A 25,000-nucleotide genomic window follows, 5' to 3' on the forward strand; every position below is an offset into this window, starting at 1 on the left:
TCCTGTTAGTCACTGATTTTAACACTCATTCTTTTATTGGATCTGACGTAAGCTGTGTGTGTGTGTGTGTGTGTGTGTGTGTGTGTGTGTGTGATTCTCTTGCTGTAGGGCTCTGGACTGTGAGAACTGAAGGTGCTACTCAGTGTTTTTACTCAGTGCTTTTAGCAACTCATTGATTTTTAATTAAGACCCCATCACAGGGCACTGAACCCAGACTATATTACAACCGCTTTGACATTAAAACCTTTTCAGATAATGTTTTGTGTGTGTGTGTGTGTGTGTTGTGCGTGTGCTTTGTTTCTGCCGTTTTCTTTGGTGAGGCTTTATTGTTCTCCATGGCTGACACTGCTGAGTGTTGGCTCAGTGATGTCTGAGCGTTTTCTGAGTTCAGTGTGTGAGTGTAGCTGAGGACTGACCATCTGTCATTCGTTATTTGGTTGAGATTCAACAGCATCGCAACCATTTTGCAGAAGGATACAAAGCTGTGTGTGCTTTGCATATGGGGTGTTGCTGTGGGTTTTAAGTGGTTGTGTGTGTGTGTGTGTGTGTGTGTGTGTGTGTGTGTGTGTGTGAGAGAGAGAGAGAGAGAGAGAGAGAGCAAGGCTGTCAGGTATAAATTGTGAATGTATTTCAGGTATGTGTGTGTGTGTTTGTGTTTGTGTGTGTGTGTCTATCCCATGGTGTCTGGCTTTACTGTAGTTTATTCTAGAAAATCCTGCCTGCTTTTCACCCCGAGCTCTGACCACTATTGAAGAGACAAGTATCATTCTGGTGTCTGAAGTCTCCAAGCTACTCATTCAACTCTGATTCTTAAACACTTCACCTTGTTACATGAGCTCCTAGTCTCCACGCTACCCATGCAACTCTGATTCTTAAACACTTCACCTTGTTACATGAGTTCTGAGGTGAGAGACTGATGTGAGCCCTGCGTTGGTTAGTAATAGTTCGTGTTCTTTTGGTTTTGTAGATGTTAACGTTGACTCTGGATAAACATGAGAATATGATTATATAATCAGCTCTGTCTCTCTGTCTGAATAATATATTGACTGTGCATTGAGTGAGCAGAGCCACATGTTGTAGAAATCGAACAGGCCGTCTCAGTGCATTAGCAGCGTCACAGTTTAACACACATACCAACACAGACAATTTAATAAGGTCAATGGAGCTATGAAAATTTTACTAGAACTGACACTTCTCTCTCTCTCTCTCTCTCTCTCTCTGGCAGATCTTCATCTCTCCTTCCATCTACCACTCTTTTCCTCTCCTCCTCTCCCTTTCCTCTCTGTAATAATCTGCTTGCCCAGGGGTGTGTCTGTACCTATATGTGAGTAGAGTTGGACAACCGTTTCCATGCCGGGCAACCGTTTCCATGGCGGCTGATTGGTCGGGTCAGAGCAGGTTAACGAAAAACAGGTTCTGGTGGGTCGCTTTGCCTCATTACCGCTTACCCAGAAGCCTCGGCGCTCTGGGAACCGCGGCGGCAGCTGTCTTTTGATTGGTTCGTGGCCTCACAGGGTCAATTTGGACAGCTCACTCTAACCATTCTCATCTAAACCCAGGCTGAGATTCAACGCTCTGACCCAAAACTGCTTCAGTAAACAGAAAGCAAGTGGCAAATTCCCCAATGAAATATTTGTCTAAAACTTTGTGTGTTTATTTAGAAGTGTTTGCTCCCGTACTTTGTTAGCTCTGTTTCTAATGGTGCTATAGGCTGTCAGTGGAAAGACCAATTCCAGCATGAGTGTGTGTGTGTGTGTGTGTGCGTGTGTGTGTGTGTGTGTGTGTGTGTGTGTGTGTGTGTGTGTGTGTGTGTGTGCGCGTCTGCGTCTGCGTCTGTGTCTGTGTGTGTGTGTGTATGTGTCTGTGTATGCATACATGTGTGCGCGTGTCTTTGTGCTTTTTGATGAATTGTGTCTGTTTTTCAGCTCAGCTCTCATGGTTTCTTCATTTACCAAGAAATACGAGGACTGAAAAATGCATCTGACTTTTATGTTGTTATTTTTTCTTCTGCTTTTTGTTTACATTTGTGTTTGGAGTGAAAAGAAAATGAAATTCATCTGTGCAAAGAGTTCTTGAGGAACACACACAAAAACATTTTGACTGATGCTGTGGATTAGAGGTATCTTTGTACTGGTTTCTGGTAGTGCTTTTTCTCTCTCTCTCTCTCTCTCTCTCTCTCTCTCCGTGTCTCTCCCTCTCACACTCTTTCTCTCTCTCCCCCCTCTTTCTCTCTCTCTCTCTCTCCCTGTCTCTCCCTCCTCCCTCTCACACTCTTTCTCTCTCTCCCCCCTCTCTTTTCCCTCTCTCTCTCTCTCTCTCTCTCTCTCTCTCTCTCAGTCCTTCATTGAGACGATCTGTATAATTAAAACCATTCCCATCTCTGCTCCTCCTGTGCGGGCTTTGCTTGCTTGCGTCTGATCCTCCTGATTTGTCACAGAGCGCTCACAGGGAGGCGTTTGGAGTAAGTACCATCATCTGGGAGAGACGCATCGTTCTGATCCAAGCTTCAGTCATATTTCTACCTCTGTATGCATCATGTTAGTTATTAGAGAACACGACTTTAATTCTCTGTGAGATTTTAATGATAAGCATGATGAGTTTTTTTGGCCTGGTTTAGCTGAATGCGGTTTCACTCTGTCTAGTTGTTGTGGGAGAGTCTTAGATATGGTTTTGATTCTAGTTTTAGCGTTAGATGATTTACTCTTTAAGAGTGGTCCTTAGAACCGAAACACCAACTAAGTGTTTTACCACCGACATCCGCAACTAATCCAACAGTTAGACTCAAACTCTGTTCACAGACAGACCCGTAAACCAGTGGAAAAAACCAAAGTCGGAAACACTTTGAGGGAAAACCTCACTTAGTAATGTGTTTGTACCCCCTCCCCTCCCCTCCCCTCCCGCCTCCCACACCCTCTCACCACCCCCCCACCTCTCATCCCTGTTTTTTCCCCCCAAACTTATGTGAACTTGAATGCCCTCATTTAAATTGCATGTGTGTTTCTCCTTCTCTTTTATATTCATCGCTCTATCCTTCTACTCCCTTCATTCTGTTCTTCCACACTCTTCTGCTTGTCGCTGTTTCCTATTGAAAGCTCGTTCTCTTCTCTCTCTCTCTCTCTCTCTCTCGCTCTGTCTGTCTGTCTTTCTGATTCTCTCTGTTTTGTAGAGTAGTTGAGTATTACCATGTGTGTTTGTTCTGACTTTGTTTTCCATGGAAAAGATGGGGTAAAACAACGGAATGAAAGTAAGCCAGAAACGAGGCGAGCGCATAACCGCTCATTACGAATGTGTGTGAAGTGGCTGAGGGGGCTCTCAAACACGTACCATGAACCCCCCCCCCCCCCCTCCCCAACACCCACCCCACCCCCCCGTCTTTCCTCACCCACCCCCTCCTCCTGATCCCCTCCTTATTTTCTCTTTATATTGTCTTCCCTCATCTTTTTGTCTTACGTAATCACTATACCTGTTTCACCTCTCCCCTCTCCTCACCTGTGTGTCACTCTTATTCATTCACTTATTTCATTATTTATCTGCTCATTTATTTGTGTTGAGCAGTAGGAAACAGACAGTGTAACAGACAGAAGGAGGGAGGAGTGAATGAGCCAGTTCGTCAGTCGGTTGGGTCCTCAATAGCGAGGAGATTACTCAGCTATAATTCTCTCTCTCTCTCTCTCTCTCTCTCTCGTCCGTCTCAACTGCCCCCCCCCCCCCCGACTGTCCACGCTCCTGCCCTCTCTCACTTTGTCCTCCTCACTACAGTTGGCTTTGTCTTTGTGGACTCTCAAAGAGATTCTTTCCTGTAAGTGGTTTGTAGTAGTGTGTGTGTGTGTGTGTGTGTGTGTGTGTGTAAGTGACTAAGTCAAAGGGACTGAGTCATGCTCTTTAATCCAATCTGTGTTTGTTCTGGTTATGCGGCAAGATTTTTAATCCCCCCTACAATGATGGAAGTCAAGATAATTGTCGCATAGTGAATCAATGTGTGTAAGCACGCGTATGTGTGTGTGTGTGTGTGTGTGTGTGTGTTTGCCTTTGCCTTTGCCTTTGTGAATGTTCTCTTATTCTCCTTCTCTTCTGGGATATATATTTTTTAGTGTTGTACAGTTTTGCATGAAACACCAAGCTCCCCAGCTTACCTTTACTCTTCTCTGTTCTCTCTCTCTCTCTCTTCTCTCTCTCTCTCTTCTCTCTCTCTCTCTCTCTGTGTCTCATAATAAAGACACACACACAGTCACACTTAATTGGAGTAGGTCAGTGCACATCTTTGAATCTTAAGCAGTTCTGTTTACTCTGCCGCACTGAGACATTAGTTACACTTTATCTGTCTGTCCATCTCTCTTTTTATTTCCCCTTTTTGTCTATCTCCGCCTCAGACAGAAGGGGAGAGAGGGAGAGAAAGAGAGAGCGCGGGTAAGAGAGAGAGAGAGCGCGGGTAAGAGAGAGAGAGAGAGAGAGAGCGCGGGTAAGAGAGAGAGAGAGAGCGTGGGTAAGAGAGAGAGAGAGTGGAACGGAGTGACGATCATGTCTCCTATCGTTCGTCTCTTGCCGTGGTGTTACGGTATTTTGGGTAATCAGCACATCAGGGTGTGGGGACGGACCAGATAATTGTCTATGCGCATACACGCACGTCTGTGTGTGTGTGTGTGTGTGTGTGTGTGTGTGTGTGTGTATGAGTCCATAACATTCAGAGGGAGGCTCTCTGTATCTGTCTCCAGGGACCCCTATATTACACACATACTGAAAGATAATCACACAGAGAGGAGTGTTTCCGGTCAGGACAGATCCAGATAAATCATTTCATTAGAGCTGTGTTATTACAGCTCAGACCCGATGCTCCTTTATACTCATAATGGACATCAACTATCAGAGTTTCATTACTCCCATGCTTATGAGTTATTACAATTCATAACAATGGAATCCTAATCTACTCAGCGAGAGAGAGAGAGAGAGAGCGAGAGAGAGAGAAACAGAGGGGGGGGGAGAAAGAGGGAGATAGAGAGAGGGAGATATAGAGGGGTAGTGAGAGAGAGATAGAGATAGAAAGAGAAGGAGAGAGAGAGAGAGGAAGAGGGAGAGGGAGAGGGTCAGCGTGGCCTGAACAGGACAATATTCAAGCAAAAGACAGAGGTTGAAAAAGAGTGAAAGAAGATGGGAGTGAGGAAAAAAAACATAATGAAACAAGATTAGTATAGAAGCAAATAAAAGAAAGAGAAAGACCCGGTAAATGAAGGGAATCAGAAGGAAATGCTGTGTTTAATAAGCCGAGAGTGTTTTTTGTTCTTTTCTTCTCTTTTCTTTTCTTGTGTAACTGGTCTTATTTTTTGCTGATGAGAACTTTTTGCAGTTCCTGAGAAAGTTTGTTTGAGTTTTGACTCTGTTGGTTTTGCTCCGAGTGCTGTATTGTCATGCTGCCTCGATCACACAGCTCCCATCACATCATCCTGTTGTTCACTTCCTCACTACGGTAACAGTCCCCTGGCAACCGGCTCTCACCTTTAGCTCCGCCCACTCTTTGTCTATAGCTAATGCCTTAAATAACTCCAAATAAGATACTAGTGCGAGTTGACTTGGTTTTGTCTTATGTGTTTAAAAACTGGGAATATGATTACAAATTTCCGTGATAAATCTGAAGGGTCTCGTTTTTTTTTTCTTTTTAAGCATGTGAGTACAAGACAAAGGCAGATGGCATATGTTTTAGTGGAACGGCTTGGTTCATGGTAATGTTAAACTAACACACGCTGACACACCAACGCCACCTCAAACGCTGACCACTGCAACTTAACGTTAGTAATGCTTACAAACTGTGACTTACAAGAGATGCTGGGTTACAAGAGAGTGTACAGACATCTTCGTTGATGCATGTGTTTATGTAACTGTCAAATTTCAGTTTTTATCCCTGTCTCCCTCAAAGAAAAAGAAAGAAAAAGAAAGAAACAGGGGCTTTTGTTTTAACTTGTGCTCTTCCTCTCCTTCTGTCTCTGGTTGAAAGAGATTTCCAGTAAAGAGATGAATAATGGCATGAATATGTCTGGACGTGTTTAGCTTGCAGTGCTATTTTATCTATGCCCTTTTATAATGTTGTTATTTTGTGTGTGTGTGTGTGTGTGTGTGTGTGTGTGTGTGTGTGTGTGTGAGAGAGAGAGAGTTGGGGGAATTTGTCATTAGTGATTTTGGCAGGGTGACTCTTTCATTATGACTGAGTGTATTTACAACTAGAATTATCAGAGATGCTAGTAATGATACTACTACAACATTGTCTGGGCGCTCTCTCTCTCTGTCTCTCTCTCTGTCTCTCTCTCTGTTTTTCTGTTTTTTTGTCTGTTTGTTTGAGGTCTGTTTTTTCTTCTTCTTTTTTTTTAATTTACTTTGCGTGTGTTTAGCCAGATGAGTATAAATGTTTAGAGGTACGTGTGTTTGCATGTGTGTCAGTCTCTCTGTCAGTATACAGAAGATGCACAGGTCAGAGTAAATAGATGCAAACACACACACACACACACATACAGATACACACACACATGCAAACACACACACACTTTCACTATAACTTTGTCTTAATACTCTTTTGAAATGTCTGTGCACATGAGAACATTAATGAAAGATGCTGAAGGACATTTCCATTGCATGAGGACCAAATCTCAGCATGGTGAAAACATCTATGAGCTTTCAGAATGGAAATGCAAAAGCACCACAACCAAAGACTAAAACATCCAAAAATAAGATCATCCACTCTCCCCCAAAACACGCTCTCTCTCTCTCTCTCTCTCTCTCTCTCTCTCTCTCCGTCTCCCCCTCCCTCTCTGTCTCCCTCTTTCTCGAGCTGTGTGGTTAAACACTGCCACCTACAGACTTCCAATGCATCGACAGCTAAAACCACTCAGGATTCAGAGTCATCTGTAGTGTCTAATTCTCTCTTTCTCGCTTTCTTTCTTCTCATGTTTCTCTCTTTTGTTTTCTCCTTTGATCTTTTTTGTTGTTTTACTGTATTTCTGCAGTAGGCTTGTTGTTCCAAACTTATACTGATGATTAATGTGCACAAATTAATCACTTGCATCGTTAGGGGCTTTTATTCTGAAAAGCATTCCCTCATCCTACACACACACACACACACACACACACACACACACACACACACACACTCACACACATAAACCCATACTTACTCACCCCTCCTCTCCCCATGTGTTAGACACACAAACTGGAATCAGATGCTGAAGTTTAACCCTTTAAACATTTACGTTACAGGCTAGAATTTGTGTGTGTGTGTGTGTGTGTGGCAGTATTTTGTTTTGTTAGGTGTGCTTCTGCATCTCTCATTCTCTAATCACTGCTTCAGAGATTAGTGATTTGTGTGTGTGTGTGTGTCTGCGTGTGTGTGTGTGTGTGTGTGTGTATGTCCGGCGTGTGAAAAGTGCAGGAAACGTTACACGGACCAAGGGGTTGTGGGAGCTCGGTTGTTCTCATCTGGTGAATTTCGCCATAATTTCTCCCAGCTTAATACAGTTCCATCAATAACAAGTCTACAACTCCTCAGAGTGCAGAGCACTTCTAGATCCTCCTCAGCCCAGTCCGCCAGAGAAAAGGTTTGGCAGAGACAGCCACATACAAATCAGACTGTGAAGACAAGTCAAATCAGACTTTAAATCAGGTGGAAGAGCAGACAGAAAACAGCGGATAAATCATCCATTTAATTATTTGCCGTGAAAAGAAATTCTTGAAATCTCAGCTGAATAATGATTTTGACCTTTAACATGCAAATACTCATAGATCGTGATGTTAAGTTTGAGAGTAACTCGATATTTTTAGTCACTTAAAATGCTGTTTTTGTATGTGTCGTGTGATGTTTGTGGATCAGAAAAATATATTTTTGATGATTTCAAATGTATCTTTAAAATAGAGTAAAGAGAATCATATTTTGTAATTGTACAGTTTAGTGTTGGTGGTTTTAGATGCATGCCACATTGACCACAGAGCGGTCAATGGCGACACTGTGGAGTGTGTGATGTGTCATCTTCGTGCCAAAGTGCGTGTGAACACACACTCCAGCACTGTAAACATGGCCTTAGTTTAGCGATAGCCCAGGCAAGCCAGCCCATAGCACAGGCTGTTTATGTTTATGTCTGTAACATGAATAATAATGTTAAGTCTAACATTGTGTGGCGTTACTAAGGACCATTTCAATAGCATGTGTAAATACTCTTTCATGGTGAGTCTCACTCTTTTTTTATATATATATATATACTGACGTGGTGAATGGCGAATTTAGTAAAACATCTGTAATAAAATGTTTGGAGTTGATCTGTGTGTAATTTGTGGATGATTGACAAGAGTTGGCTTTAGAGCCTTTAGGTCATATCCTTTGTATTCCATCAAGGCTACTTATAACACACACACACACACACACACACACACACACACACACACATTTTGACAAGTAGATCCTGTTTAAAAGAGAAGATTCACGACTTTTTTTTTTTTACATAAACTTCTCTGGGCCAGACATCAGCTTCAAGGACTCATTCATCAGCCTGTATTATCTAACATCACCTTAAAGTGTGCCTCATTAGCCCTGCTGTTATCTGTGTCTCCTTTTATATGTCCTCTCTCTCTCTGTCTCTCTCTTTCTCTCTCTCTCTCTCTCTCTCTCTTTTTGTTTGGCCCTTTGTTTTTATTTCGTCCTTCCCTTGTCTGTCTCAGTTTGTCTATTTTCTTGTCTCTGTTTCTTTTGTGCTCGCTGTCCTACAGCTCTGTCTGTGAATGAATAGAGATGCAGAACAAATGAGAAGATATTTAACTTTTCATTGTTGTCCGCTAATATCTTTATCTGCAATTGTAAGAAGAATTGAAGTGTATCCAAAAAAAAAAAAATATGTGGACAAACTGAAATACCCATAAAACCCAAAACATGCAAACTCTTTTCTAACCTGACACAACATATTCTTATTGTATAGTAAAGTGAATTGTCATTTACCATATGGTTTTTGGTGTGCTGCCCAGCCTGGGGTAAAGCTGACTGAGTTTGATTAGGTTAGATAAACAGCTTTGATTTTTCTCTGAACAGACCAGAAGAGCATGTCTAATGGTCCTCATTTTCAGTCTAATGTGAAACAACCCTATGTAAAAACAAAAGGATGTTTCCCCCTCTTAAAACATAAAACTTCAATCATCTCTGGTAGGAGAGATAAAAAAAAAAAATAAAAAAAAAAGCTGGGTAATACAAGGGCTTCTCTGTCACTTTGTTGTGGAAAATGGATGCAGTAGAATGTTCTGGTCTGCAGAGAGCACTTTTTGTACTAGGACATTGTCTTAACCAACAACAGAGGCCACAGTGAATAAAATTTAAATACAACTATTGTTTTGGTGGTTTGATATCACTGAGGTACCAAGTACCAGTGGACGGCTGAAAAATGGGACCAGTTCAGACCGGCTCTGAAACGTGCCACTGGGTTCTTTGGAGTGGAGCAGACTGATCAGGCTTTACTGGGTGACCTCTTTGTTGTGCTCATGTGGGCGAGGCTCACTCTTCTGCCTGTGATTTTCATTTATTTGAATCTGCAGATGAAACTTGCTATTGATATGGAAATGCTCCATTTTTTTTTTTAATGGCGTTTTTTGTTTTGTGAAAGATTGTCAGCCTCAGTGCAGACTAATGTCTTTTGAAAAGAGCATTGACCTGTTTTAGGTTATGTACCACACACGCACAGACACACGCACACATACACACGCACGCACACACACAAATACATATTGAAACAATATAGAACTCATAATCTTCCCTTCTTTCTCAAGGCATGCATAATGTCTTCTTGTATTGAATTACTTATTAAGTTATGATAACCATGAAACTGTGTTAAAGCCGTCCCCGACAAGCACAAGTGTGTGGACGTGTCTGTGTGTCCGTATGAGTGTGTATGTGTCTGATCCCACTGTTTATACTGGTTGTTCCGGCTTCATTTCTCGAAAAGTCCACCTCTCCTCCACAAATGAAAAATAGAGTGGAAAAAATAGATAAATTCTGTTTTTCCGCTCTGTACTTTCCTGAATTTCAGTCTTTTTGCTAACATTGAGATGTTAGTAAAATTACTCACAGATTAGATTAATCATGACTGTTCTCTTTTTTGTGTGTGTGTGTGTGTGTGTGTCAGAGAGAGAAACACTGTGTACTCACACGCAGTATGAGTATGTATCTTGTGTTTGATTTTACAAAATAACACTCAGTCACTATTACACTCATGTTACTCCCTGGCACCTCACTGATTGACTAATCAGTTACCCGACATATACCCTTGTTTTAACCCCCTTATGATTCAGGCTTCGATTCACATATTGCATAACTCAAAAATGCAACGCGCCTATCAGTTCATGCATCATGTTGCCATGGTAACTGTCACCTGTCCATCAATCATTTCACTTCTTACTGACACGATTGGCTGTTAACCTCTCGGCAAAAGCCCTAAACCCTTGGATCATTTAAAAATGCCCTCATGTCCCCCCAGCTCCCCCCCCGCATCCCACCCCCCACTCTTCCAGAATCTCCAATGCCCTGTGGCTCAGAAAAGATTTCATTGTTTTTAGAAAGGGGCCTGGTTTTGGTTAGTGCCACCCCCTCCCCCCCTTAACCCCCAACCAACCCCCCTCCCTCGGCACCACTCACTGCCCTCTAGAGGATCCATCTGGAGCTCATTTCCTGTCTGAGACAGCGAGCGCGGCATAGGCGGTACAGGCCACAACATTTGATTGGACGATCCTGGCAGACTCCGCAGACAAAACAGTGGGCGGGGCTTTGATGCAGTTCCAGTTCACTTGTAACCAAGTGGGAATTTTGTGGCTTATTGTGAAATTGTTTGATTGGCTGAAATTGATGAGGATTGTAGAATAGAGGGTTTCCAAATCTTATCTTGAGGACTTATTGCCCAGTTGCTTTCTGCACCAAATCGGTATTAAATGAGAGAAGTTTGGACATGCCTGGTCCAGTGGGAACACTATAATGAACAAAGACCAAATCAGAACTGACCAACAGCAACAGACAACAGAGCAGCGCGTACCTAGAATTGCATTCGAAAACCACAAACATGAAGTGTGTCGTTCTGTATAGCTCCTCCCATTTTTTTTCCTGAATTGTGAGTTTCAAGCTTCAGAAAAGACTTAAAGCCAATCAGATTACCCTTTGTCATCTCAACATAAATATATCTATATTTTGTTTCCTTTTCAGATTTAATGAAATGTAAGAATTCCTCTCCTGTTTTAGCGTGAGCTGCCCTTTCTTTGTTTCTCCTGCTCAGCTGTAATTGTGTGTGATAATATCGTTTTGAAAATTGAAAGTCCTAATATTAGCTTAGCTTTATGGAATAACAAGATTTATAAGTAATTACATGTAATTAGACTGTTAAAACGTAGTAACAGGAGCACATCATCGAGTAATTGTGCATAATAGTACCACTAGTCCATGGCAACAATGCCTGCTGGAACAGTAATGGTCTCCTATAGTAAATCTCGCGATTAGCGACCTTTCCAGTTCACGTACCAAAGAAATTTGGCACCACACACACCGTGTGCTGTCCATTTACCTCTACACTTCCTGTTATTAGATCCATAATGACTCCTAATGGTGCCTCAATGTCTTCAGACACTATTTTGGAACAGCTGCCATCTAGGAATTCTTTTTTTTTTTACTAGTATTCATTTTTGAGAAACTAGCAGTTTTATCTCACTTCAGTGAATTATGCTAATCTTCTTTTATTTCTTAATTTGGCCTAAATTGACTTTTTTATGTATATATAAAGGTAAGGGATAAGAGTAGTGAGCCATACACAGAGTAAGAGGAAGGTTATGTCTGACAGTCACTCCATCAGGAGTCTGTCCACGTCCTCAGTGCCTCACCTGGGAGTTGAATGGGTAACACTCTGGCTCCTGTTATGGAGCTCTCGTCCACTGAGGTCCTACCATCCCCACTAAACTTCAAAAATTGTCTTTTTTCATTCCCAACTGTTCAACTGATCAGCCCAAAACACTCTTAATGTGTGTGTGTGTGTGTGTGTGTGTGTGTGTGTGTGTGTGTGTGTTGGTGAGAGAAGAGTGCAGTCCATCTCAGCTATGTAAACGAGGGCCTCCGTTTCCTGTCATGGCGCCACTGGCCACAGGTTTTACAGTGCTCCTGAAGGACACTAACACAAACACACACAGACAGTGCACTTCACTTCTCAGGCTCTCTGACTTCACAGCTATGAACTGATTCATTTTCTCTCAGTTTTCTGCCTAAAACTAATAATAATGTCTAGTGAGTAGTAAGACTGTCTGGGTATGTATCAGCCAGGTCAGTGAAACACAGCTGTGGTCATTAAGCTTCTCCTGTATACGTACCTACAAAAAACATGCACACACACATATTACACACTCACATATCTACATCTATGTCTATCTATTTATCTACAACTATAACTATATAACTATATATAAAGAGAGAGAGATACACAAAATCATATATATTTACACATTCGGGTTGGTATATGTGTGTGTGTGTAAAGCTATATAAACCTACAGATAGAGAGAGCAGAGAGTGAGTTGGCTGTAGAGCCATAGGGCAGCTGGTCAGGTTGCATTCTGGCATTTGAGGCTGGCACTCCATAATGCTGAGAAGTTCATTATGGAAGTCAGGGTTTCTGCTGGGCCTCTTATTCTTCCTTATTCTGCCTCTTTTTCCCCTTCGTTTGCTTTTTCCCTTTCAGTCCCTCTCAGCTCTTTCCAGCCGCCTTTTGTGTATGTTAAATCAAACTCCAGAATCAAGGGACTGAAAAATCCATGCCATAGCACAAAGTCAGCACTTGCAAATTGATTACATATGCCTTTTACCTGCGTGTGTGTGTGTGCGTGCACGCGCGCGTGTGTGTCTGTGTGTGTGTGTGTGTGTGTGTGTGTGTGTGTGTAAGTGTAGAAGCATGTGCCAGTGAGTATGGTCATGTTTGCATGTATATTTTCATGGAGCGTTGTCTCTCTGCTGGTCACATGATTAGACTACCAAATTGGTCAAACGTAAGCTCAGCACAGATGTCAGGTGCGTTAAGTACACAAACACTCTGTTAAGAGCTTGACACACGTTGCCCTGCTTTTAAACTCCCATTAGCTGAGGTCTCTCAGGCATGAGATGGGAAAGGGACAGAAAAGCTTTGAATTTGACTGTGGGAAGTGTCTCCACTCTCACAGAGATGGTGTTAAGAGTCACTGAATCAGTTCTTTAGCTAATTTCTCAGAAGCCATTTTAACAATGGAATGGAATAACCGTCGTAATTACAACGTCAAAACAACATGATTAAAGAAGTATTGTGTTTATAGTCCTCTTCACAACTGTGAATCTTGTACACTTACTTTCTCTCTCTCTCTCTCTCTCTCTCTCCCTCCCTCTCTCTCTCTCTCTCCCTCTCCCTCTCTCTCTCCTTGACTGTATTCATTCCTTTTCCCCCCCATTTTTTGTCTTACCACTAAGGGAAGAAAAAAGGCGAGGGGGGGGGGCCTAAGCTCTATTTGACAAATATTTGGGGTAGAGGTTCTGAGAGGTTTGGATTTCACAATGTTAAAGGAGAAAAATGTGAGCTGTGACTGGGTGTTTGTGAGTCAGGAGCCCTTCAGGGGGAGAAGCTGGCTTGCGGAGTACGTTCACTCACTTCCTCACTCTTTCTTCTGGAGAAGAGTGCAGAGACACACGGTGGTGAAGCCTGATATCTAATACATGTACAGTCTTCGTTCAGATGATAAAACGCTCCCTCTCTCTTCGTACACGCTCACTTTAATAGACCGTAATCAATACGGAATGTTCTAGAGCGTCGTCGTTCGTGTCCTCTGAGCGTAAGCCTCAGCCGCTATCCTAAACTGACGTATGATCACGTTCCTGAACGTCCCTAAAATTTATGATTCAGGACAAAGTGAAATCCACTCTAAACCTTGGATTGTCAGCATCTTTCTTCTCCTATGATTTGTGTTTTCTTTTTCTTTTTCACTGTACAAAACATGTATTCAGAAGTCGCTATATTACACTGGTCTCAGAATAACTCCTTTGGAAAATGCCCTTGTGCTCAGGTTTGCTTTTTTGGGATCACGATTTCCCCTTTAGGAGGAAACTGCTGATGCGATACAGGTGAGACTTTCTAACGCTTGGGTTTTCGTCCAATCAGATGGCCCCTCCTTTGCTCCAGGGCAGCTTTAGCGCGATTATCTGTGCATCGGGGCGGATAAAGGTGAGGATCCTGCCTCTCTGGCTGGGAGGAGTTGACATGTGCTCCACAGTTGGCCCGTGGCTTTGGATCGGATGTGAGGGTTTGAGATGCTCCAGACGAGGCATGTTTGGATCAGATTCTCATCTTTCTAGTCCAGAGGAAAGGTTCTGCTTGGAACGTGAATGGTTCTGTTCTGATTGGATGGAAAAAGGCTCTGATCTAAATAAAAAGGTTCTGTTCTGAAACAAGATTCTGTTGTCGGCCCAGGCTGGATTGTCTCAGAGGAGAGAAAGCTCGTGTTTATCTTGGGTTACAGAACTCTGGCGTTGACTTTTTTTTTTTTTTTTCCACAGAAACGTTTCTCATTAAAATGTAATCTATCCACAATGGTATTAGGATCTGCAAACTTCTCACACTTAAGCACAAACACCCTTTCTCTCTCTCTCTCTCTCACACACACACACGCACACACACACAAACACACACAAATATCTACCAACGCTGTGTACAAGCACTGTAACTTCTGATTTATAAACTTACAAATTGTACCTTGGCCATGACGTCTGATGATCTGTCTTCTAATTTTAACCTACGCAAAGAGCGCACACAAAATGAACTCATCATTTGTGTTTGGTTGGTTTGCCACGGCGCCAACTGAGGTAAACGAAAGCTTAGTTTGGATTATGAGCCAACAACAACCCTAGCCATCAACTTCCTACCTTCATCTCATGGTTGTAGTGTTGTGCTCTTTCACATTTAGCGTTAAATGAAGAGAACGGAGTTGGTGACTCTTACCCCACATTATACAAGTGTTGTTAATGGCTTGTTTCTCCTCATGACTTTCAGGCTCTGGGTGACTCCGATTTGGCCGGACTTTTGAGGCAGCTCCTGCCTCTCATGAAACTCTCGGAGTCTGGTTCAGAGCTGAGTCCAGACGAGCTGCTCCTTCTGCTGGTGTACGTCTACTCCCTGGCGCAGGAGGTCCGGCCGGGTGGAGGGGCGACAGACGAGCAGGTGGGGAAAGTGGAGAAAGAACTGATCGGAGCCCTTACCCTGCTGATCACTCAGCAGACCAGCCTCAGCCCATTGGTCCAGAGTGTTACAGGTCAGTGCTGCAACATGGGCACACACAGGCTGTGTTTACATGTTAGGGCCCAACACAGTCCCACCTAACCCACTTCACTCACTGTTACAAATGTCAGTTAAAGGAACTAGTATGTTCTCATTCATTCATTTATTCGTATGGACTCATTCAGGGACAGGGTACACAGCCAAAGCTATCACAGAGTGAATGAGTCCAGTTGGCAAGACTACCCATTTAACTTTTAGGACGAAAGGCTGCCATCAGTTCAAGGTTAACGTCATGGAGCTGTACACTGATACACAAAAGCAGCACACTCAACCATTACTGATGTAAAGTCCAAAGCGATACCATACCAGCTTAAAACTTTGCCATACTAACAGTCATGTCCATGACAAGACCGCAGTGCTACTATTACAGGACTAGCTGCGGCCATACGTAAAAACCACAGCAAAACCGTACCACACACGGGTATACAGACAAACACCAGCATACATAACCACACCCAAACCCAGACCACAACCTGCACTCAATTTAAGCACAGCAAAATGACACCATCTTCTCCACAGTGGAGTGAATGCGAGTAAAATTGGTGCAAGAGAGAGGAGAGGGAAGAGAAAAGAGGGGAGGACAGAGAGGGAGGAGGAGGAGGTTGTATGATGGAAAGGAGTAAAGGGGATAGGGGGATTTACCTCTGGCCCCTATCTCATTTGGTCTCTTCTCTTTATGACAGGAATATTCTCTCCTCTCACACCTCATCACTCTCTCTCTATCTCTCTCTCTCTCTCTCTCTCTCTCACACACACACACACACACACACATGCAGTGTCTCTCTCTCTCTCTCTCTCTCTCTCTCTCTCTCTCTCACACACACACACACACACACACACACATGCAGTGTCTCTCTCTCTCTCTCTCTCTCACACACACACACACACACACACACACACACACACACACACACACACATGCAGTGTCTCTCTCTCTCTCTCACACACACACACACACACACACACACACACACACAGTGTCTGTCTGTCTGTCTGTCTCTCTCTCTCTTTCTCTCTCTCTCTATCTATCTATCTATCTGTCTGTCTATCTACCTATCCCTCTCTTTCATTCTCATATACTAACCTTTGTATGTCGTGGTAACAGACTACACAAATACCAGTGGGGCTGTGGGAAACCCAACAGAAAGGCTGTAGGTTGTCAGTGATAAATTCTCTCTTCATGATTTCTCTCTGTCTCTTCTATGTTCTCTCTGTCTCTCTCCCTCTCTCTCTCTCTTTCTCTACGTGACTACTGATGAAAGCCATCTGATTCTGTGATCACTCTCTGAGGTCAGCATTACTAAATATTTGGCTACTACAACACTGAATTCTCAACCAATGAAACTCAAAACCCGCCGTTGTACACACACTATTAAGCTGAAATGAAACAGTGCTAATAAAAGGGCATGCTCCTGAGACAGGGACATGAAGGGATTCACAAATATGAATAATAAACACTCTTGTGAATCTGTTAGGGGCAATAATGGTGAATAAACTGTATAACTGAACTATTGAAAGTGGCAGATGATCGTTCTTGCTACCTAATCAAAAATACTTTGGACCAGAAGAAAAAAAAAAAAGCAGTAAGGTTTTGGCCACTTGTATTTGTGCGCCTCAGTGACATTCTTACAGTCACTTATCTCCCAGTGGAATTTTAGCATTTTGATCATTTAATAGGTGCGTTTTAGTTTTCTGCTCTCTTCATCTGCTGTTTTTACAGCTCTGCTGTGTGTGTGAGAGAATAATGACAGAGAGAGAGAGAGAGAGAGTGTGTGTGTATGTGTGTGTATGTGTGTGTCTGTGGTTGTACCTTCTCCACAGCAGCAGGTCCCTCCCTTAAATCTTGGTTAAACCAGTTCACAACACTTACATTAACCCTGGATTGAGGTTGTGTGAGCGTTCTCTGTGTGTGTGTGTGTGTGTGTGTGTGTGTGTGTGTGTGTGTGTGTCTGTGGCTTTACCTCTGCTCTTTTTTGATGTTGAAGGTCAGTGTGGTTATTACTGCTGGTGCTGTCAGAGCCTGTTAATGTTGAGTGGACAAGGTGATCTGTGGAACATGCTCTGTGCGTTCTGTCCTGTTTAAATTAGGTCGTAAAGTTTATTTGAGGGAAAATTTTGAAATTCTGTCAATCTTTCTCCTGCTCTGCTTCCATTACTCCGTTGCTTTCTCTATTCCATTTTTCTAATGAAGAATTCTTGGCTCTAGCTCACGAGCCTAGCTTCCTGTTCTACTTGGCTTGGGGTCAGTCTCTCTCTCTCTCTTTCTCTCTCTCACTCACTCTGACTCATGTTGAAATCTCTGACTGTCATATAAGCGTTGTACTGGAAATTACCCTACCAAAGTGCACCAGGTGTTTGCTTTTAGTAAGTTTATGTGTCTCTCTGTGTGCCCGTGTGTGTGTGTGTGTGTGTGTGTGTGTGTGCGTGTATGTGCAGATGAGGTGTTCAGTGTGTAACTTGATGCAGTAAGCTTGCTGTGTTGGAGTCCAATGAAAAACATGGATTGTGACATTCAGCCCAATTAAAGAGTCAAATAGAAACCAGACGCTCACAAAAAAAAAAAAAAAAAAAAAAAAAAAACCTGGTTGCCATGAGAACACTGTTTTTACAAATCCCCCTTTTTCTGTTCCCCTCAACAACAACACAAAGCCATGGCTAAGGGAACTCAGTCACCCACACACACACACACACACTGTTACTGGAAGATTAAATAACCGGACATGAACACAGAACAACAGAACAAATACACTATACTAACAGAAGAAATACACTATACTATAGGGGAATATGAGGTTAACACACACATACTCATACACTTTTGCACTCTTAACCAACTCCTTTAGGGAGGTGAATTACAGACCATCTCCGGACATGGGAGTTACCAACGGGAATAATGGCCTCACACACACACACACACACACACACACACACACACACACACACACACACTCACACACACACAAGCTTTAAAACATTTTTCTCTGTTTTAAGCGGGGCTAGTTTATGTCATGTCGTGTTTACTAATATCAGCAGCTGATATGTGGGTGTGGCTGTAACTGTAACTTTTTGACCGACAGACATGAAGAAGGGGTGTGATCTAGTTTGGCCTAATAAGACACATCTGTACTATACAGTGGATGAACATGCTACATATAATCCAGAATCCATCTTGCATCACTTTCATACAAAAGAGCTCACCTGAAAAGGAAAAGATCAAGGTGCGTAAAGGTTTTGTGCTGAAATCAAAAACCGTGGGACTGCAATCCTCACTTTGGTTCACAGTACATGCACGGTGAACTGTGAAATTTTTTTTTTTCACCTCAACTCTTGTAAGTGAAGTTTTTGTTTTGCTTTGTTTTGTTTTTTGAATATGAAGCCAAATCACATGAAATGCATATACTTGGTATGCAAGAACATTCCACGCAGTTTGTGCTTTTGATCATTAATAACGTTAATCATAATTTGAGGTTGTTACGCCTTTTCTTTTCTTTTTCTTTTCATTTCTCTTTTTTTTTTTTTTTTTTTTTTTTTCTTTTCATTTTCACTGTGAGAACTTACATGCACCTTCCTTATCATACGGTGCGTGCGTTTTTCAACTGAGCCGACGATTATGACAGCTTTAATGAAAACGTCGACCGACTCACCATCCAAAATAACCCCAAAACATATGGTGTCATCACTCAGACAGCAGATAGTACGAGTTACATTGGAATTTGTGAGTCCAGACAAACAAATAGATCCGTTCTCTGGGCGTGAACTTGTTTTACTTGGACGTGTGCATTGATCTGAAGATGGTCAGAGCGGTCAGTCATCGTTTTGCATTTGTCATCTGTTTGTAGTTTAGCAGTAATTTCCTTGATGAAGACCCTGAAAAGATATTGATGTTTAGATTTGTTCCACTCATTGTCATGGAGAAATTAACTTTTGCTCGAGTTTACTTCTTTTACATTCATTTTTTAAAAGAGGAACGTTAAAATACAAGGTACTGAAGATAGTAATACATGGTAGTTTTATTCCATTCTCATTTTTGAAGAGCTTTGTTGTTAGAAAAAAAAAACCCATTAAAATTCTAAGTTGGTTCAATTTTCTTTCAACCCAAACCACGATACAATGCGCACACTGTGGCCCAAAAAACGGGTCTCAAATCAAACTGTGAATAGGGTAAACCGTTACATCTCTGAAAAGAGCTGAAAACTGTTTAAAAATAGAAGTGGACCAGTGAGAGAAGAAAAAAAAGAAAGAAGAGAGAGAAAGAAAAAGAAAGGAGGTGATAGAAAGAAAAAGAGCAGAGATGCTGGCACTCTCCTGTAGAGTGTGAAATGGAGAGAGTCTGACAAGAGAGCCTGTCTCTAATTGTTGGTAATAAACATGTGTGAGTTTATGTTTGTATGTGAGTAATGCTCAAGGTCTGCTTTAAATTAAAGTGTGAAACAGTGTTTATCTAAGAAAACAGTTTCTGTTTCCAAAAAGCCAATGTAGGAAATGAACTCTTTACCTTAGCTCCTCACAGCCAACGCTCCATATGTTACCTTAAACCTCCGCCGCTCTGAATCATGGGATATGACTTTAGAGGCCATTCGTTTTCAGTTTCAAATAGTGTTTATTTATAGAAACTATTTCCTCTCATCTGAAACAAATATTAACACACAAGACTGTCACCCCTCATTGAAAAGATGGAAATGATTGGGTAATAGTTGTGTTGCTAATTTGAAACAGGACAGCGTTTCTGATTTAGCGTCCTCAACTCATGATATTGAATAGGGTTCTTTCTATTGGTTGAAACCCTTATGTGATCTGAAGTGGTTTATTACACCTCTAAAAACTGTTTATTTTGACACATAATGAACTAAACCCGCGTGGGATACTCAGGGAATATGAGAAATGATTTGACGAATATGAAAAGAGCATGTGGAATACGTGGTCTGGTGTCTACAAGAGCTGAAAATGCTTACATGAGCAACATCCCCATGACTTGACTAAAAAGCCAAACCTCCCTGAGGGTCTTTGACTAAACCGCTGTTCTGACCAACTGGACAAACAAACTGATACAGTCATGAACTGACATATACGTGCTAATGAAATAACGGCATTAGTGGGAATTAAGGTTACAGTCACTCAAACCTGTCTAGTGAGGGTTTGAACTGGTGACTGATGCTGTTCGGATAGTTACATACTTGAACAAATGACTTTTAACTTTGCAAACTGTAAAACTGTGATTGAATAGCTTGAATTTAAGTGTCTGTGTGTCCTGAGACTGTGATTCAGTGGCTATTACCTCTCATTCTGAGATACTCTATTCAGAATATGAGTGCCCTTAGCTAGAGATTGACTTTAACCATCATGTGTGTGTGTGTGTGTGTTGGGGGGGGTTATATAAATAGTATGTTTATTGTGAAACTGTGGTCAGTTTTGGCAGAGTGATAGAGCATGTTTCTCACACAGTGCTGATAGTACTAGCATAGCAAGTTCTCTCCAAGTTCTGCCCACCATACATTCATCATGTATCCTTAAGCACACACACACACACACACTCTCTCACAAATGGAACTTCCTATTCGTTAGTTAAGAAAAAAGCCCCAATTCTGTGAACCCAGGAACAGGACCGGCCAAAAAATACCACCCACTTATCCCATAGAAACACACACACACGCTCTCATGCTGGACCTGGGAAAGGAATCTCTAAAAACAAGGTGATTAAACCTCACATATAAACAGCTCAAAAACGGGATCACTTTCTATCCTTTTCTCTACAGCATTCTGTGCTCCACAAATAAACACGGCATATTCAAACACACATCCACATACTCAGTCCAAACACACTTATATTAGCTCTCTCTCCAACTCTCTCTCTCTCTCACACACACACACACACCCACACACAGTGGATCATCTATGACAACTGTGGGGTTTTTTTGTATGTTTTTTCTAATCAGATCTTTATGGATAGAGCACACAGAAGTGACCCTTTGACCCTTCCCCTTACAAGGTTGCACAGATACAGTGATTCACAGAGTCTCTGATGTTGACTTTTTTGCACCTGTGTGTGTGTTTGTGTGTGTTTGTGTGTGTGTGTGTGTGAGTGAGTGTGTGAGTGTGTGTGTGTGTGTGTGTTTGTGTGTGTGTGTGTTTGTGTGTGTGAGTGTGAGTGTGTGCATGTGTTTCTCTGTGTGTGGTCATTATGCAGTCGTTAAAGTGTGCATAATTGTATGTATATATGGCATATTGTTAGAAGAACTATCATGTTTCGTTTGTGTTTGCTTAGCTTGTGTAGGTTCCTCTGTTTGTGTGTGTTCTAGTGCATACTGCAATGCATTTGTGTGTGCCGGGGTCCAGCACAACATCCGTTGTATGGATATGTAGCAGATCATAAAACAGAAACTCAGTGTGAACGCCACTGAAAAGTTTCATGAGAATCCTATGAATCTAGAGCAATCGCATGTTTGTGATATAAAAACTTTTTCTGTGTAGTTTGCGAACTCATGTTTGTGATGCACTGGTAGTGTGTGTGTGTGTGTGTGTGTGTGTGTTTATGGGTAGAAAGTGTTCCGCAGTATCTGGCATAGGTTGTTTTACGTCCCTCACTCTTGAATACGGCTACAGAACACAAAACGTTGGGAGAAAGCGACGGACCTCCCCAACACCGGTGTTTGGGTTGGCACGGTGACCAGCTCTCTGGCACACGGCTACTCGCTGAAACAAAGGGCTCTCACACTTTTCAACTGCCATTTTGGACCCTTTTCCCCCCTTCCTTCATTCCGCTCTCTAGAATTTTCTCCCTTTCTTAGTAAGACTGTTTTCATTATTCTACTCTCAGTGTTCATATGGACTTATATAACTACATGTAATATCTCTCTCTCACTCTCTCTCACACACACACACACACACATTTCTGTCTGGTTTTAGGGGGCAGTGGGGTATGTCGTCCTCAGGTCCTGTGTAGGAAATGAAGCTTTATGTTGAGAGGGAAATAAAAGGCAGGGAAATGAGACATCGGCCGCTTGATTAAAGGAAATGAAATGCCGCTATGCTTTGGCTCAGGAAGTGATTCCAGAGTTGGGATTGGAGGCTTTTCACCTCCCTTATCAGCCTGTCGGACTGTCGCAACTAGAATATGTGCAACTTTCAACTTTTGTTCATAGTTTTTCAAATTCGTGCATGTGCATGTGAATATATGTGTGTGTGTGTGTGTGTGTGTGTGTCTGTGTGTGTGTGTCTGTGTGTGTGTATGTTTGTGGATATGATCATGTGCATGAATGTGTGTGCAGGTGTACTTGTGTATGTGTGTATCTTTTGCGTGTTTTTGTGTGTTTGCATGTTTTTGTATGTGTTTGCATGTGTGCATGTATGTTTGTGTGAGCTTGTGTGTCTGTGGGTGAGGGGGTGTAGACGTGAGTGTGTGTGTGTGTGTGTGTGTGTGTGTGTGTGTGTGTGTGTGTTTGTGTCTGTAGGGTGTGTAGACAGAGGGGGTGGTTTTATAAGGAGTGTTGTTAGCACTTATTTGTTTCAGGAAACACATAAACTCATAAAGAGTTTGTGAGGATGGATCATTCCCCCTAGGGCTCACGCTGAGTACACACACACACACACACACACTCACACACACTCACTCAGGGGCTGTCCCTACTGCCGCCCTCCTCTGTTCTCAGACGTGTGTCTGATTCAAGTTATTAGTCTTTAGGGAATTGTATTTAGATTACACACACATAAACAGGCGCATACACACACGCTGTCTCTGTCCCAAGGGGACTGTCCCTCTTGCTCCACACACACGACAGTCACTCTGTCTGACTGGGTCACTAAAGAGACACAGCTGGGCCTTCAGAGACATTTTTTCTGTTTTTCCTCCCTGTGTGTGTGTGTGTGTGTGTGTGTGTGTGTGTGCGCGCGTATGTATCTCAGTGTATCTCTCCCTTACTGTTCAGTCTGTGTGTGTTTTATCTGTGTGCTGAAGGCAGTGCAGACTGCCAGACGCCAATGACAAATGTCTCTTCACTCTGTTTCAAGTCCTCCCTCAAACACTCGTTTTCAGCTTTGTCATTGGTTGGCATCCTTTACCTCCACTCTCTGTCTCATCTTAAATCGTTCAAGTGTTGAATTCCGCTACTTGGTTAAACTTAAGAATCAGCTTTCAGTGTTCCTACCTTAAATATGCTGATGCATACTCTCACTTTGTGAGGAGTGTGTAGATTTACCAGTAGGTATGGAATAATTTGTGCTCTACAAAGTCAAAATGTGTGTGTGTTTGTGTGTGTGTGCGTGTGTGTGTGTGCGTGTGTGTGCGTGTGCCTGCTTCTGCATGTGTGTGTGTGTGTGCATGTTTGTGTGCGTGCGTGCGTGTGTGTGTGTTGTGTATAGTGCAGTACTCCAGATGGAAGGCCTCCAGTTGCTGAGTCCTGGTCGGGTCATTTCCTGTTTGGAGGTCTGGTGTTAATCAACTGTGGCCCCTTTACTTTCTTCTCTCCTCCCTCTCTCCCGCCATCTCTCTCTTCTTTCCTCTCTTAAACCCTCCTCTTCCAATACCTGTCTCCTCCTCCTTATCCATACCTTCATGTGTCCTTTCCTTTTCTCATCCCTCTCGATCCCCAGTCACCTTTCTTTTCTTTACCATTCATCCGATCCCTTTCTTTCTACCATTTTCTCCATTCATACCTCCTCTATTCTGTATTCTGCTGATGATCATACCTGTCCCTCTCCTCTCCTCTCCTCTCCTCTCCTCCCCTTCCCTTCCCTCTCCTTTCTGTCCTGTCCCTGCTCTCCTTGTTCAAAATATTTCTCTTCTTTAATCTCTTTTTCCTTCCTTGTCTTTTCCTCAAGTGTTTGAGTCCCCTCTTTCATTGTATCGTTTTAGAAAGACTTCTAGTTCTTTAAGGGAGAATGCTTGGCTCTAGCTGACTTCCTGCTGTAATTGGCTTAGGAGCTTTCTTTCTTTCTTTCTCTCTTTCTTTCTTTCTTTCTTTCTTTCTTTCTTTCTTTCTTTCTTTCTTTCTTTCTGTCTTCCTTTCTCTCTCTCTCTCTCTCTCTCTCTCTCCCCTTCTCTCTCCTGAGGTCGACAAGCTTATCAGTGATCTGTCTTTTATCCAATGCCATGACGTGTGTGTGTGTGTGTGTGCGCGAGGGAGAGTGAGTGGAGCTTCTCTGTTGACTTCCAGCAGTCCCAGTATTTGTGTAACAGTGGGCTTTCTACATGTCTTTTGATAACTGTGTGGGAATGAGTCATTTTCGAGACTTAGTGGTGGGCCAATGATGAATCAGTATCATTTTATACACAATATTTCCATTAGATACTCTACTCCACCTCCCCTCTGCTATGAAATCATTTCTTCTCTTTCTCATGCTCTCCTCCAGCCACTGGGAGAGCCGACAGAGGAAGTGATGTTTTTGGCTTATTTTCTTCTCCTCTGTATCAGTGTAAAAATGGCAGTGAGTTCTACTGAGTTACCCAGTAAAGAGACTGCTATCCCAGATAGGGATAAATTCATGGACTCAAGCTGGACTTGTCCTTAATTGACTTGAGACTTTAATTAGACTTTAAATCAGGGACATGGGAGCAAAGAATATCTTCAAGTGAATTACACTGAATTAAACACTGAATTGCATTAAACACTGAATTAAATTGAATACTTTTGCAATTTTGTTTCTGCACTGTCACACAAACATTTAGCCTATAA

The 25,000-nt window shown here is 42.4% G+C and overlaps 1 protein-coding gene across 1 annotated transcript in view; it reads left to right on the forward strand.

Moving 5' to 3' along the window:
• scfd2 (sec1 family domain containing 2) overlaps positions 1-25,000 on the forward strand; it is an 80,079-nt gene that overhangs the window by 24,806 nt on the left and 30,273 nt on the right. Inside the window, exon 5 of the mRNA XM_030771682.1 lies at positions 15,048-15,306. Coding sequence (XP_030627542.1) covers positions 15,048-15,306 — 259 coding nt within the window. The remainder of the gene's footprint in view (positions 1-15,047; positions 15,307-25,000) is intronic.

The sequence above is a fragment of the Chanos chanos genome, chromosome 4 (genome assembly GCF_902362185.1).
Source record: "Chanos chanos chromosome 4, fChaCha1.1, whole genome shotgun sequence".
NCBI classification, from domain to species: domain Eukaryota; kingdom Metazoa; phylum Chordata; class Actinopteri; order Gonorynchiformes; family Chanidae; genus Chanos; species Chanos chanos.